At 47.7% G+C, this 15,024-nt stretch overlaps 1 protein-coding gene across 5 annotated transcripts in view; it reads left to right on the plus strand.

Annotated features, from left to right (window-relative positions):
- The window catches only part of Katnal1 (katanin catalytic subunit A1 like 1), a 61,834-nt gene that overhangs the window by 24,672 nt on the left and 22,138 nt on the right, over window positions 1-15,024 (plus strand). For all 5 annotated transcript variants that reach the window (XM_087577857.1, XM_087577859.1, XM_087577855.1 and 2 more), the window contains 1 exon segment: window positions 8,014-8,176. In XM_087577857.1, the coding sequence (XP_087433983.1) occupies window positions 8,014-8,176 (163 nt within the window).

Consider the following 15,024-nt stretch of genomic DNA (forward strand, 5'->3'; position numbering starts at 1 on the left):
TAGACAATTGTGAGCCACCATGTGGGTGCTGGGACTCAAACCCAGGTCCTGTATAATAGCAGCCAGTGCTGTTACCTGCTGATCTCTCTCGCCAGTGTCTCTTTTGAGGAACTTGGTGTTCTTCATGATAGACACACAGGTTATACTCCCATGTGGTAGGTTTTAGCCAATCATACCTTTTGGGGTAGGGGCAAATGGGATTGTATATGTGAATCTGAAATTAATCATTTAGTTTATTCTGTAGAGGTGATTTTATGACTAAAGCCTAAATAGGCCTTCTAATGCTATTCCATCAAGACCTGGAGGGAGGGGCTGGGGAGAGCGCATGGTGTAAAGGGCTTACTGTGTGAACACGCTGGGCTGAGATTGGATCTGCAGCACCCCATTAAATCTGGGTGTAGAGTGCGTACCTGCAGTCCCAGTGCTGGGGGGCAGAGACAGAAGATCTCTGGGTTTTCCTGACTTAGTCAAGGAGCGCCATGTTCAGTGAGCCACTGAGGAAGACACTTGACCTCGGCCTCTGTAGATGTGTGTGTGTGTGTGTGTGTGTGTGCATGTGTGTGTGTGTGCATGTGTGTGCGTGTGCATGCATGCTTGGGGAGATGGTACAGTGTGTCTCTATGTACACTTAAGGATATTGGTTTTCCTTAAGTCCCGGAGGGATTTCTTATAGATTTGACATTAAGGTTGTTGCCAGGTGTCTGAATACCCTGGTGGCTTCGGTAACTGTCAATACTCAAAACAAAACAAAAAACAGCCAATAATAAAAAGGTTTGATTAAGGCCAGAGTCAAGAACTGAGAGAGGAAGCTGCCGTTTTCTGTTTGTAAGTATGTCACCTCTGCTCTGACTGGGTTTCCTGGCCTATATGGGGTGGCAGCCTCAGGAGTGCTGGCACCTGTTACCCATGGAGCTTTGCATCAGCCTCTGTGCACACTGGATGGGGCGCACAGAGATGGCCCCTGCCCTGGCAGCATTTGGTCTTGTAGGTGTAGGTGGGCATGAGAGCATTCTGGGTAAAATGGACTCAACCTGGTGACTAATAGCTGGTGAGAATGAGAGAATGGCAGGTCTAGGTAATCATCTATGACCAGAATTAGAGCTGAGGACAGACTACAGAGGGTAATGGTAGTTATTTAAGAGTGTCAGCTGACTGTTACTTTAATTTTTTCAAATGCCTATTTTTATTTATTTATTTATTTATTTTTGGTTCTTTTTTTTTTCGGAGCTGGGGACCGAACCCAGGGCCTTGCGCTTCCTAGGCAAGCTAAATCCCCAACCCCAAAAATGCCTATTTTTAATGATTGCTCTTAAATGCTTTAAACTCCCTTTTTAGCCCACAACCCATCAGAGGTAACATGAAAGAAAGGATACAGGGGAAGTGAACCTGTTTAGAAAGGTTCTTTGGGGGCTGGGGATTTAGCTCAGTGGTAGAGCGCTTACCTAGGAAGCGCAAGGCCCTGGGTTCGGTCCCCAGCTCCGAAAAAAAGAACCAAAAAAAAAAAAAAAAAAAAAAAAAAAAAAAAGAAAGGTTCTTTGGAGCAACTCCTATCTGTGTTATCTGGAAATTAGCAGTTCAGTTCACAGGTCAGCAGCGGCAGCTTGATCTGCTTGCAAACACTTCACACACCAGCTGTCCAGTGTGGTAGAGTCAGGATAACAAACACAAATCAGCACTGGTGGCACGACCTAATAGAGACAGCCTGGCCTCAGCCTCGGCTCGAATCAGCAGGACGGACCAGGAGGAACACCAGGAGAAGTTCTAGGCTGTGCCTCTCTCAGCGAAATGAAGATCAGTGAAGATGTGAGACCAACAGGCATTGCACAGCGAGCTCTGTAAGCAAGCCTAGCTCTGCCTCCATCACTGTCCCTCGAGTTCTATTTCTACTCCCTGCAAACACCATGTGTTCTCCACATGGCTTGTCTCACCACGTGTGTCTGTCTCAGTTGACATCACTCTGCCAATCACCCCAAGTCCACGGAAGCAGCAAGAAATTGTGGCGCACCAGCAGAAGTTTTTTTGCTGTTTCTCTCTGTGGAGCCATAACAAATGTTCCTCAACTATGCAGTGTAAGGCGAACTAATACATGTGTGTTGTTAGCACAGAGCCCTTCATCATGTGTCCTTTCACGGACTTGCTTTAGCAGATCATCCTCTCTCCTGTGTCTGCTTCAGCTAAACGTTCCTTCACGAGTCTGCCTCAGTCTTTCACCTGTGTCCATTTCAGCTAAATGTTCCTTCACGTGTTTGCCCCAGCAAAACACCATCCCACACAAGTGAGTCTCCAAAGAACCCTTAAGTTTCCACTTCAGGAAACAGACATTTTACGGTTCTTTATATGGTGCAGAGGTTATGGGCTAGCATCAGGGCCTGTTTGGTGCTACACCCTTTCCCTTAACCTTCTGGAGTTAGATTGTCTTCCGGAATATGGGACAGCCTCTGCTTTCAGTTTGCTAGGAGAACGGAGGTAGAGAGGTGATTTGTCTCAATAATAAATCACGTTTGCTGAGTTCTGTATGTGGTTTATGATTTAATCTTCACAGCCTCCCATAAACAGCCACTCCAGGACAAGGGCTGGGAGTCAGATGGGATCTAGCAGCCTGAGCTCACCTGAAGTCAGTGACAGTTTCAGAAAGACACATCCTAAAATTTTAATTGGATATTTAAGACACGATCTACTGTGAAAGCCTGGGCTGGTCTCAAACCCCTGCTCTGCCTTTCTCAGCTTTTCCAGGTCTGAGATTTCAAGCTTGTACCACGTGTATACAGCTAGATTGGAATGGCAGAGAGGGACAGAATGGGTTCAGGATGGAGACAGTGGGTCTACAGTTGGTTCAGCTGGTCCCACTGACAAGGGGAGCAGAGTTGCGTGGAGGTTGGGGAAGCCCTGGCGTCTCCATTAGTTATTTACAGAGAGGGGTCAAATGCTTGTGCTGCCAGGAGGGCTGTGCTGGCTGCCATGGTGGAAAGGCAATGCTTGGGTAAGAAGCATTGCTGTGGGCCAGTACCCTTCAGGTCTCAGTGCTGATGCAGAGGTGCCAATGCAGGGGTGCTGATGCATTGGTGGCGGTACTGATGCAGGGGTGCTGATGCAGTGGTGCTTATGTGGTAGTGTATACAGAAAGCTCAGTTGAAGCAAGGTGCACATGCAGAGAACCAGCTCCTAGGTCAGGTACAGCTGTCACTTCACAGGAAGGTGAGGGTGTCAGAAGAGGGAGGGCATCTTGTTGGGCTTTGTTTTTGATTTTTAAAGTTTCACTTTTTCTTATGTAAGCTTTCTGTAGGAAACATCTGTCTCCTGCTACAAAATACTTGAATTTTGGAAATATAGGTATTTATTACAGTGAGAGCCTAAAATATTTTTTAAGATTTATTTTTATGTCATGTATGTAAGTGCTTTGCCTTCTTATATGCCCATACACCAGAGAGCAGAAGAGGCATGAGATCCCCTGGAACTGGAGTTACAGATGGTTGAATCGTCATGTGTGTGCTGGGAACTGAACCAGGGTCCTTTGCAAGAACAGCAGTGCTCTAACCATTGGGCCATCTCTCCAGCCCTCTAAATTTGGCTATTTCTAAATAGGCATTCTAATTTATAAGAGACAGACGAAGGAGTGAAAGCAGCAGAGTGATGCAGAGTGAACCCGGAGTGCGTTCACTTCCACATTTGCACTGAAAGCTCTCTGCCTCGCTGTACCTTTCCCGCCAGCCGCTGTCTGCTGCTGAGTGTAACCCATAGGCCGCTCGCTCTGTTATGAGGAATCCTGGATTCCCAGCCACTGCAGCATTGGACTGACCCCTTGGCTACACTGAGCAACTCACTAGCGTAATAACACCGTCCGCAGCCTCTGAGTTCCCTCCTCACCTTTGTGACACTTGCTGTCTGCTGTCTCTGTTGAACTCTTGTCCCTCTCATCCCTTTGGTGACCTTCCCATGGCTCTGTGTTCTTCCCCTTCCTTTCTGACTGTGGCCTCTTCTCTCCTGCTCTCCTCCTGTATCTAGTCCCCACACCCCGTGCTGTTCCCAATGCAGTTCAATTTGTCATCCCTGATGCCCATGGGGTGCAGACAAGCAAGAGTAAGGTCTCTGCTCCTAGGAGCTCCTGTTCTGGGAAGTCTGATGCCTTTGCACACACCAGTGCTGGCTCTGAGGGCAGAGGGTGTCTCCTCTTAGCTCTGCCGCTCAGGGGCCTCGAGGACAAGCTCGCCAGCTTCATTTTCCCTCTGTGAATTCCCCCTGTAAATGGAGATCATCGTGGCAGTCACCCCATGAGAAGGCTGTGAGAGTGAAGTGGGTTAGTGTGTGGATTGTATGAAGATCCGCCTGGCCTGGCAGGGTGGGCAGGGCAGGGCTGCAGCTCCCAGTGGCTGACAGACACCCTTACTTTGTTCTAGCTCAGATGATTGCGGAAGTCCAGCCCAGTCTGTCCTTTTGTACAGACTGCACGTTTGCTTGTCCCCACCCCCACCCCCAGTCCTGCAGCAAGAACAATGTGTGGTGCAGGGTAGGCACTGCAGACGCGTTTCCTGAAGGGACGCGCACACCCACTCCTTAGTCATCTCTTGCTTCCCCGCTTTCTTCCCTGCTGACGAGCTTGGTGGTTTTCACAGTGATGGTCCATTAGTGATAAGCTATCAGTTCTTATTTTTAGAACATGGCTCTCTTCCATTGCTCCTCAGCGTAGAGGCCCAGGCTAGTGTTCATTCACCGCGCTGCGATGACTAGCTAGCTAGTCGCTCTGTGCTTTTGAAAAGCTGCTAGTACAGTGTTGGTCTTTGACTGTCAGGGCTGAGCTCAGTGGCACTGTGCAGCCCCGCCAAAAGCTCTTAGTAAAGAGGCCTCATGAGTTTGTTGCTTATACAGCCTGGAAGTCGTCAGAGAGTCCCCACAGTGACACCATGCATGTGATGTGGCAATGGGCAAGGAAAGAGAGTGTCCCAGAGTGTCCTCTGGGACACTGACCGAGTCTGTTACACGTGTAATATCCAGCTGCAGTGAGGTGGAACAGGAGACGGAGCCAGCACATGCAGACCTCCCACGAGACACGGGACTTGCCACAGATGCCACCTACTGCTGGCTGAGCACCTCATCCAGGCCTTCTACCAGCCCATCAGCAAGCATAGTGTGCTCAGCGGCAGCCTGTGGAAGCCTAGGAGGAAATCTTACGTCATAGCTCACCCAGCCAGATGTGCACACAAAGAGGACTGTGGTGGGGCTTCTGAGCAGCTGCTAAGTAGCAAGCCGAGAGTCAGGACTGTCTCGGGGTTCATGGCAAGGCCTTCCGGGCAAGCCCAGCAACTGCAGAGCCTACAGCTGTAGGGGCTGGGCTCGCTGAAGGTGAGCAGGGGCTCCATGCCGATGTGGAGTCTCAAAAGCTGGACCACAGTGACGGTCGCTCAATAGGAAGCCAAGCACAACTGCCAGCTATCGGAGGAACTTGATGTGAGACCCTCATTTCATTGTCTTTGCCGATGCCCTTGGCTGACGTAGGAAAGATGTTTCTGCATACACAAAATACACAAATACATAAAGCAGACCTGTACCCAAACACACTCTATCCCTTCCTCAAAACAGAAAATGGTAAGAAGACAGGCCTGGGCTCTTCCAAAGAACAGCAGCAAGGTTGCATGGAGATACTAAAGGCTTGGGCTTCTGTTTTCTGTGCTAGACGTTGATCCCACTGCTTGGTGTGTGCTGGGCAGGTGCTGTCCTCCTGAGCCGACCCCAGACGAGACGTGCCCTAGACACAATTTATCGTTACTATCCTCATTTTTCACCAGCCTCTTCTGGCTCTTTTTTCCCCTCTTGGTTTTGGTTTTTCTCTCTGTGTAGCCCTGATTATTGTGGAACTCACTCCGTAGACCAGGCTGGCCTCGAGCTCAGAGACCCACCTGCCTCCGCCTCCTGAGTGCTGGGGTCTAAAGGTGTGCGTGGCACTGCTGCCTCCTGTCTCTTCACATGTTTACTTGACTGACAGACTGTTGAAGTGACTAAAGATGGCGTAGAGGCAGTATGTGATAAAACTTGAGTGCCCAAAGCATCTGTTGGTCACTTTGCTGGGACCTCTTCCCTAGTTCCTCTCACACTACGGTTTATTTCTGTCTTCTTCTGGGGCCAGCAGCGTCACTAGCTGTATACTAAAAATGGCTGTCCCATAACTGTTGAACACACTGAGGATGAAGGTGTCCAGGTGTGGAGCCTGAGAGACGCTGGTGTGGTTCTCCGCAGCCATTCTTATCCTTAGCAGACTCCGACAATATGAATATGCAATGGGGGGGTTGGTTTTGGTTTTACCTGTTTTGTTTGTTTTATATAATGGTTACTTTCCTCATGGCTGTTACAGTGACTCAGGAACCTGGGGATTTCACTTCCTCATGAAAGTTAAGGCGTCACTGCAGGAGTCCAGGGAGGCAGAAGTGTGAGGCAGCTGCTCATTTGACTGGCCCAGATGCAGAGATGAGACAGGGCTACACCCCAAAAGCATGCCCCAAACAACACACTCCCCATCAGCCAGGCCTCGGGGCTGTGCCACCAGCCAGGGACCAGGTGACACCCATAAGCCCGTGAGAGCCAGTTTACATCCAACCATAGCATAGGACCGCATTAGAACTGCAGCGTCTTAGTACTGCATCGGTCCTGGAGCGCATGGCTGTGTCCATGTTCCCGCCTTGTCACATTCACTATCACTGTGCCACTCTCCATGATGCCAGGAAGGAAACCTGGGGATGAATGAAAAGCCCAGACCTGCGGGGCACATTGCAGACAGAGCGGTGGGAAGATATAAGAGCTGGGAGGAGGGTGGGAGCACGGTGGGAGCACAGTGGGAGCACGGTGTGATACCGACTTTCACTGTGCTGTCCTGAGAAGCTTGTGTTACTTCCCCAAGATCTTCACAAGACTGAAACCTTCAGTACGCCATCATGGAATAGGGAGGGGCCTCAGGACCCCACTCTTCCCCCAGTTAATGGACTTTTCAGGGGTGTAGCCATGGCTCAGGTGCACATGCTTCTATGACCAACTCTAAGGGAACTCTTGGAGCGCGCGCGCACGCACACACACACACACACACACACACACACACACACACACTGGGGTGAGGGAGAGAGGGAGGGAGAGAAGGAGAGGAGCTAGTTTGAAAGAGCAAAGGGGTTAGTAGAGAGCAAGAGGGGGATTACTGAAGGGTGAGTGTGACTAAAACACATCATGTACACGTGTGAAAATGTCACAATGGATCCATTAGTATATAATTAATAAATGCTAATGAAAGCCCCAGGGAATGGGAGAGAGCTAAAATACACTGCCTTGAGGCTGGAGGTGGGACAGTCAGTGTGCTATTGAGAGTAAAGGCAGTTGCAGGGCACCAGGGGAAGGTAGGGAAACAGCATGGATGGTTTGAGAAAGGTAGAGCTGGAGTGACAGAGGCCCCAGCAGAGTGCTGTGCTGAGAAGCCTCTCCGGAGGGCTCAGCCTTGCACGATAGAAGCTGCAATGTACCGACAAAATGTGCTTCAGTGAGCACACTGATGTCAGGAATTTATTGAAATTATTAATCTCACCTGGAGTCCTAGGAGAATTTTTGACACTCACCAGCCATGGATATATTTCTCCACACACATGGCTTTGTTTATAAGAATATATCAGTGCTGGGCCCTGCCATTTGTAATTTGCACAGTGAAATGCGGACTTTGGCAACGTAAGTGAGAACGTTGTCTCGGTTGTAAAGCAGAAAACATCTAAACTCTTCCAAAGTCCCACCCTTTGAGGAAAAGGTTTTAGTTGTTTCTAAGCGAAGTCTCCTCAATTTAAGGCAGAGTCCTGAGGTTACCAGGTGGACACAGGTTGCCCTCTGTTGGTCGTCAGTAGTTCCTTTGGCCAAGCAGCCATATGTGTCACCTGTATTTAATAATTGTATCAACCATCATCTGGGAGGGAAAACTGTGACAGTCTCTTGAGTAAGATGGTTTTGCTTTCCTGTCTTTGATTAATCGTTATTTAACTGTCTTTCTTTGGTCAGAGCACCACCTCAAATCAGGCGTCCCAACCGAGAAGTGAGGCCTCTGCGGAAAGACATGGGGGCAGGAGCCCGGGGCCTCGTGGGCCGAGCACACCAGATATCGAAGAGTGATAAAGCTGCAAGTCGGGACAAGGACTATAGAGCAAGAGGGAGAGATGACAAGGCAAGACTCTGATTCATTCCCTCCCAGTCGGGGCTTTGGTGGGTTCTGTAGTTGGTGTTGAATTCTCAGGGTTCCTTAGTGTTCTTTATATTTCAAAGGCCACCTTGCAATGCACATAGTATCAGAGGTGTAGTAAACACACACACATACACACACACACACACACTCATACACACACACTCACACACACACACTCACACACACATACTCACATGCTCACACACACACTCACATACACATTCACACACACTCACACACATTCACACACACACTCACATACACATTCACACACACTCACACACATTCACACACACACTCACACACACACACTCACACATACACACTCACACACACAGTTATAGACGTGTTTATTAAAGTCCATGCACATATACACTCACACACAGTGGTATAGGCAGGTATTTTTAGTTAAGTAAATACACACACAGGGGTATCAGTGTATTAGTAAAGTGGACAAAAGAAAGGAAGACCAGGGGGCTGGAGAGATGGCTCAGCGGTTAAGAGCACCGACTGCTCTTCCAGAGGTCCTGAGTTCAAATCCCAGCAACCACATGGTGGCTCACAACCACCTGTAATGGGATCCGATGCCCTCCTCTGGTGTGTCTGACGACAGCTAGAGTGTACTTGTATATGATTAAATAAATAAATCTTAAAAAAAAAAAAGAAAGAAAGAAAGGATGACCAGGAGTAAGCCTGGCCCTGGGTTCCTGGAAGGCTCTGGGCACCATTCATGAGTTTATGAGGCAGTCCTACTCCCCTTTTCAGAGTAAAAAACTAAGGGACAAGGTGGGTGCTCCAGTCATCTCCCAGTGAGGGGTGAAGTCTGTGAAGACCCCCCTTCCCTCACCCACCATCAAAGTCTGGATTGGGTTTGAGTACAGAAATCCGCCACTGAATCAATCCCAGTTTTAAGTGTGATTCTTCAACTGAGGACAAGACGAACCGGCGCCAGCTGTCAGAGTCACACGTGTGCCTCCAGGTTATAAACGGCGTCTCGTTACAATGCTTCTGAGTAATTGTCTGTCTTACTCTGTCAGTGACAAGCTGAGTACTCAGACTATCAGTGGAATATCAGCCTTCCTTATTTCTAGTTGTTGGGGAGGTAGGAGAGACACTCTGAGTCACCACAGAAATAAAGGGAACTACTTTTCAAAAAAAAAAAAACAAACAAACATGGAAGTGTCATGCTAGCTTGAAAGGTATAGTTGTCACTGATCTAAGTGCACTGTCACTCTCTTCAGACACCAGAAGAGGGCATCAGATCTCATTAAAGATGGTCGTGAGCCCCCATGTGGGTGCTGGGAATTGAACTCAGGACCTCTAGAGAAGCAGTCAGTGCTCTTAACCACTGAGCCATCTCTCCAGCTCATTTCTGATCTGATTATCACAGCAGAGATTAGCGTTTCTGGGGCTGCTTTGAAAATGAAGACGGAGAGATTATGGGGGCTGTTATAGACTCCCTTTTCAACTGTCTGATTGGTGTGCATGTGGCACCTCCCCCCTCCCCAAAAGGAAACGAACTAGTTCAGAAAAATCAGACTGTATTGCCCAAAATAAAGCTAGAATTATCTTAGAAATATTTAGTGAAGTAAGTTTACAAACATTTAGTTCCAGGAGCTCCTGCTTGTGGCCCCGGGGCCTGATGAGGCGCTTAGTGACTGAGCTGTTGAAGCAACTTTGAGTGAGTAGGAGAAAGGCTGGAGTCTGTGTGCTTTTTGTTCCCTGTGTTGGTCCTACTTCTCCCTCCATTAAGACCCAGGTTTAGGTCCAGTGCTAGTGCTCACCTTTAATCCCAGCGCCCGGGAAGACAGGCAGGAAGAGCTCTGAGTGAAAGGCCAACCTGGTCCACACAGTAACTTACCCCTGCCAGAGAAATTAACAAAAGCAAAAAAGGTAGTTCTATACATATGCTTGTGTAATCTCATAGTCTAATAGATTATTAATCTGTGTATAGAATTTCAAAGCTGCTTCTATTACTTTATAGGTCTATAAAATGAGGATAAAAGGAATTTATTTGGGGCCCATTAGATGGCTCAGCAGGTAAAGGCCTTTATAATAAATCACATCTTGTCAAGGGTCCCTGGCATATTTAGGACTGCAGGATGGAAGGACAGCCAGCAGCAGTGGGGGCCAGGCTCTCCCTGGGTGACTCACACTCACGTCAGACAGGTTTGAAGCTGTGTGTGTCCGTTTATTCGTTCTCTCTGGTCATCTCTGAGCATAGCCCTGCCCCCTGCTTACAGCTCACAGTGCTGTGGGCCAGGCTTTGAAGGTTATGATTGTGCACTCAACTATTAGATCATGATGAGACACAGTGTGAAAGTCTCTTATTTTAATTATTCTTTAAGTGGAATTCAGTTTAAAGTAGGGTGACTTAACATTTCTCAGCATACTTCTATATTGACTTTAATTTCCCATTAATTTTTCTGTCAAAAGAAAACACTGATTAAAAAAATCCTGGTAGGGTTGGGGATTTAGCTCAGTGGTAGAGCACTTGCCTAGCAAGCGCAAGGCCCTGGGTTCGGTCCCCAGCTCCGAAAAAAAAGAAAAGAAAAAAAAAATCCTGGTAAATTTTGTGAGAGATTGCATTTTTTTTCCACTTCTTTTTAGGCTTCTGATAGGCTTCAGACGAGCTCTAAGCGTAAAGTGCTGCGTTTTAAACAAGCAACAGTCATTTTGCACAATGGTTTGCTGTTGAGGCTGTGTTCCATTTTAACCCTGAGGGCTCCAGGATTGTCCACATCGCCACTGCGTACCGTAATTTAGCACACACTTACCAGCTTGTACTTTGTGTTGGTCATATAATAAATATAAACTCAAAGACAAACTAATAAAGTGTACCTGGCTGTCATCCCAGCACTCAGGAGGCTGACACAGGACGGCCATGAGCTTGACGCCACTGGGCTACATAGCGAGACTGTGTCTCAGAAAGAGGACTCCTGCCTGACATCAGGTCGTTTCTCAGTGCCAACAGGAGTGGCATGAGCAGCTAAACTGTGCTTTTAGCCTTATTTGAATGGACCCAGGGTCCTGATCTTTTGGACGCTATAATAAAACACTAGATGATTTTATAGAGGGCTGGACCTCAGGCAGGTGAAGGCATCTATGGGCCCCACCTCATAATGGAAACATACTGAAGACTAGGTTTTGACATGACGTTTGGAGGAGCCTGCATGCTCAGACGATGGCACATGGAAAAACTGAATTACCATTTTGTCATGTAAGCTTAGAGTCAATATAGAAGTAAGCTGAGAAATGCAAGTTACCCTGCTTTAACCTGAATTCTACTTAAAAGGATGTGCATCTTCAGTCACGAGATAGAGGAACACTGACCATTTTCACCAAGAGTTAATTGACAATAAGTTATATTTTTACAATTCTTGAGAATCAGAGTTTTATGTAGAAATAAATGCTTTTTTTTAATTTAGAAAGAATATACTCAAAGTAAATATGAGGGAGTAGAACAAATATTCTTATATTATCTTAAAAAATAAATATAAGTCTGACAGCTCAGACTCTCAAATGCTGGCCATGTTGCCTTGGCTAATTTGTGGTTAGTGAGCGGTGTCCCGCAGGGTCCCACAATCACGGTTACACGCACTTCTGAGGGGAGTCCAGACTAAAGGAGGGCCAGTCACGCACACAGAGTTCACCGCTCAGTTATTCAATCTAAAGCACTTTGTCCTCTGTATTGCATGCAGCAAATGGCCATGGTGAGTGCTGTCCTTGTGTGGTTAGCTTCAGGTACAGGCATGGAGGGCACTGGAAACAAGCCTGGACTACTCTGTTGGCCCCTGCTGACCGGTGAACGTGAAGTGTCTGTCACACATGAGCAGTGGCGTAAGAAAGGTCATAGATGATAATGGAGTTGCTTTGTGACTTATCATCTCATGCTGGGTGCTGATGTGTGCTGAAGAACTACTTTTCTGGAAAGCGTATGTTCATATGTAATCCATGCATGTAGACATTCACATGCGAGTCTGTGACACATATGCTTACCATAAGGCTCATGCGGCAGTCTGTCCATAATTTAGAAAAAGCAAGGGCCCAGTGCTCTTGATGGACTTCGGAGAACACTCTCCCTGATTGGCCACTCGCATCCCTGTCTCCCTGTGACTGCAGTGACGGAGGGATGCAGTGATGGATGCAGTGATGGAGGGATGCAGTGATTGATGGATGCACTGATGGAGGGATGCAGTGATGGAGGGATGCAGTGATGGATGCAGTGATAGAGGGATGCAGTGATGGATGCAGTGATGGATGCGGTGATGGAGGGATGCAGTGACAGATGCACTGATGGATGCAGTGATAGAGGGATGCAGTGATGGAGGGATGCAGTGATGGATGCAGTGATGGAGGGATGCAGTGATGGATGCACTGATGGATGCAGTGATAGAGGGATGCAGTGATGGAGGGAAGCAGTGATGGATGCAGTGATGGAGGGATGCAGTGATGGATGCAGTGACGGAGGGATGCAGTGATGGATGCAGTGATGGAGGGATGCAGTGATTGATGGATGCACTGATGGAGGGATGCAGTGATGGAGGGATGCAGTGATGGATGCAGTGATAGAGGGATGCAGTGATGGATGCAGTGATAGAGGGATGCAGTGATGGATGCAGTGATGGATGCGGTGATGGAGGGATGCAGTGACAGATGCACTGATGGATGCAGTGATAGAGGGATGCAGTGATGGAGGGAAGCAGTGATGGATGCAGTGATGGAGGGATGCAGTGATGGATGCACTGATGGATGCAGTGATAGAGGGATGCAGTGATGGAGGGAAGCAGTGATGGATGCAGTGATGGAGGGATGCAGTGACAGATGCACTGATGGATGCAGTGATAGAGGGATGCAGTGATGGAGGGAAGCAGTGATGGATGCAGTGATGGAGGGATGCAGTGATGGATGCAGTGACGGAGGGATGCAGTGATGGATGCAGTGATGGAGGGATGCAGTGATTGATGGATGCACTGATGGAGGGATGCAGTGATGGAGGGATGCAGTGATGGATGCAGTGATAGAGGGATGCAGTGATGGATGCAGTGATGGATGCGGTGATGGAGGGATGCAGTGACAGATGCACTGATGGATGCAGTGATAGAGGGATGCAGTGATGGAGGGATGCAGTGATGGATGCAGTGATGGAGGGATGCAGTGACAGATGCACTGATGGATGCAGTGATAGAGGGATGCAGTGATGGATGCACTGATGGATGCAGTGATAGAGGGATGCAGTGATGGATGCACTGATGGATGCAGTGATAGAGGGATGCAGTGATGGAGGGAAGCAGTGATGGATGCAGTGATGGAGGGATGCAGTGATGGATGCAGTGATGGAGGGATGCAGTGATGGAGGGATGCAGTGATGGAGGGATGCAGTGACAGATGCATTGATGGAGGGATGCAGTGATGGATGCAGTGATGGAGGGATGCAGTGTAGCCGTCGGTGTTGGCTGGTGACTTGTTTTCTTTTGTTAGATGGTAGCAAAGCAATGAAAGGCACAGGATCTTGGAATTTGGTTCATTTCTTCATGACTCATACAACACTGATAATCAGGACCATTTTCAAATGTTGGGAGAATATTCATTTTTAGTGTTTTTAAAAATAATGTCAAAACAGTAGAAACCCCATGTGTATATATGTGCATGTGTGTGTATGGTACACACATGTACGTATGTGTTTGTCCAGGTGTGGGTGCCCATGCATGTGCGTACCTGTGTGTGGAGCTCAGAGGTCGACACCAGGTATCTATCATTCTCCACCTTATCTTTGGAGACAGGGTCTTTAATAAGAGTCATGCTGACCCTGAGCTGTAGTTGGTGAGGCCGACTGGCCAGCAAGCTCTGGGTCCTCTTGTCTATTCCTCCCACTGGGCACTGGGGCCACACCCAGCTTTTCACCAGGATGGGCGCTGGGCTCTGCACTCAGCTTCGTGCTTTCCGGTGGGGGTTCTAGCCTCCGAGCCATCCTCCAGCCTCCAGTGATATACTTTTAGGTTGACTTTGCATTGACATTTTACCTTCACTTTTAAAACTAAACACTCAACACAACAACCACAACCACCACCACAACAACAACAACAAAATGAGCCCCAACTTAGAGCACCTGCCGATTTCTGTGGTAGAGTTGAGTTCATGACGGCAGGGTCAGCATCTCACTCAACCTCATCTACATGAGGTGTGCGATTCCCTACTCTGAGAGGTTTCTACTGTGCAGATATAGATCTAAGAAAAAAATTATAATAGTTGTCTATCATAAACCAAAAAGATAGTTTCTGTAGTAATCCGTATAGCTTTCTTATCATAAGTGTGACCCTCCCAGGTCAAAAAAGATCATTGGCCCCTCAGAAGTCAGAAGCCATGGCCCTGATCTCTCCCCGTCTCTGCTGCTTCCTTCTTTCCTAGGTGCCCAGCACTCTGTGTTCTGATGCCGTAAAGGTTATTAGTAGCATCTTGTTTGAGGATGCTACTGTTTTGGGGGATAGGAGCACCCGTTTTTAGAAACTGGAGTTTTGATTTTTACTTTTTCTTTTCTTTCTCTGTGTCATATATTTGCAATATTTATCTATGCTTTGCTGATACTGTACATTAATTCTCATAATTGTGCACTATTGTGTACACTTAAATGTTTCCTTGTGAATAGATTTTTGGATGTCTAGTCTGGAGCTGTTGAGTAGGGCCAATTTGGATAGTTTTTCCTTCTTTGATGTGCATATGACTCCATTTTTAGTAAGTACACATTAGGGGTGTGTAGGCTTAGATTTTTCAAAACCTGCTTTAATAAGGGTTCTTAAATGCTTCAACCTCCCATCTAGCCCATTGACCAA

The sequence above is a fragment of the Rattus norvegicus genome, chromosome 12 (assembly GCF_021556685.1).
Source record: "Rattus norvegicus strain SHRSP/BbbUtx chromosome 12, alternate assembly SHRSP_T2T, whole genome shotgun sequence".
Classification (NCBI taxonomy): domain Eukaryota; kingdom Metazoa; phylum Chordata; class Mammalia; order Rodentia; family Muridae; genus Rattus; species Rattus norvegicus.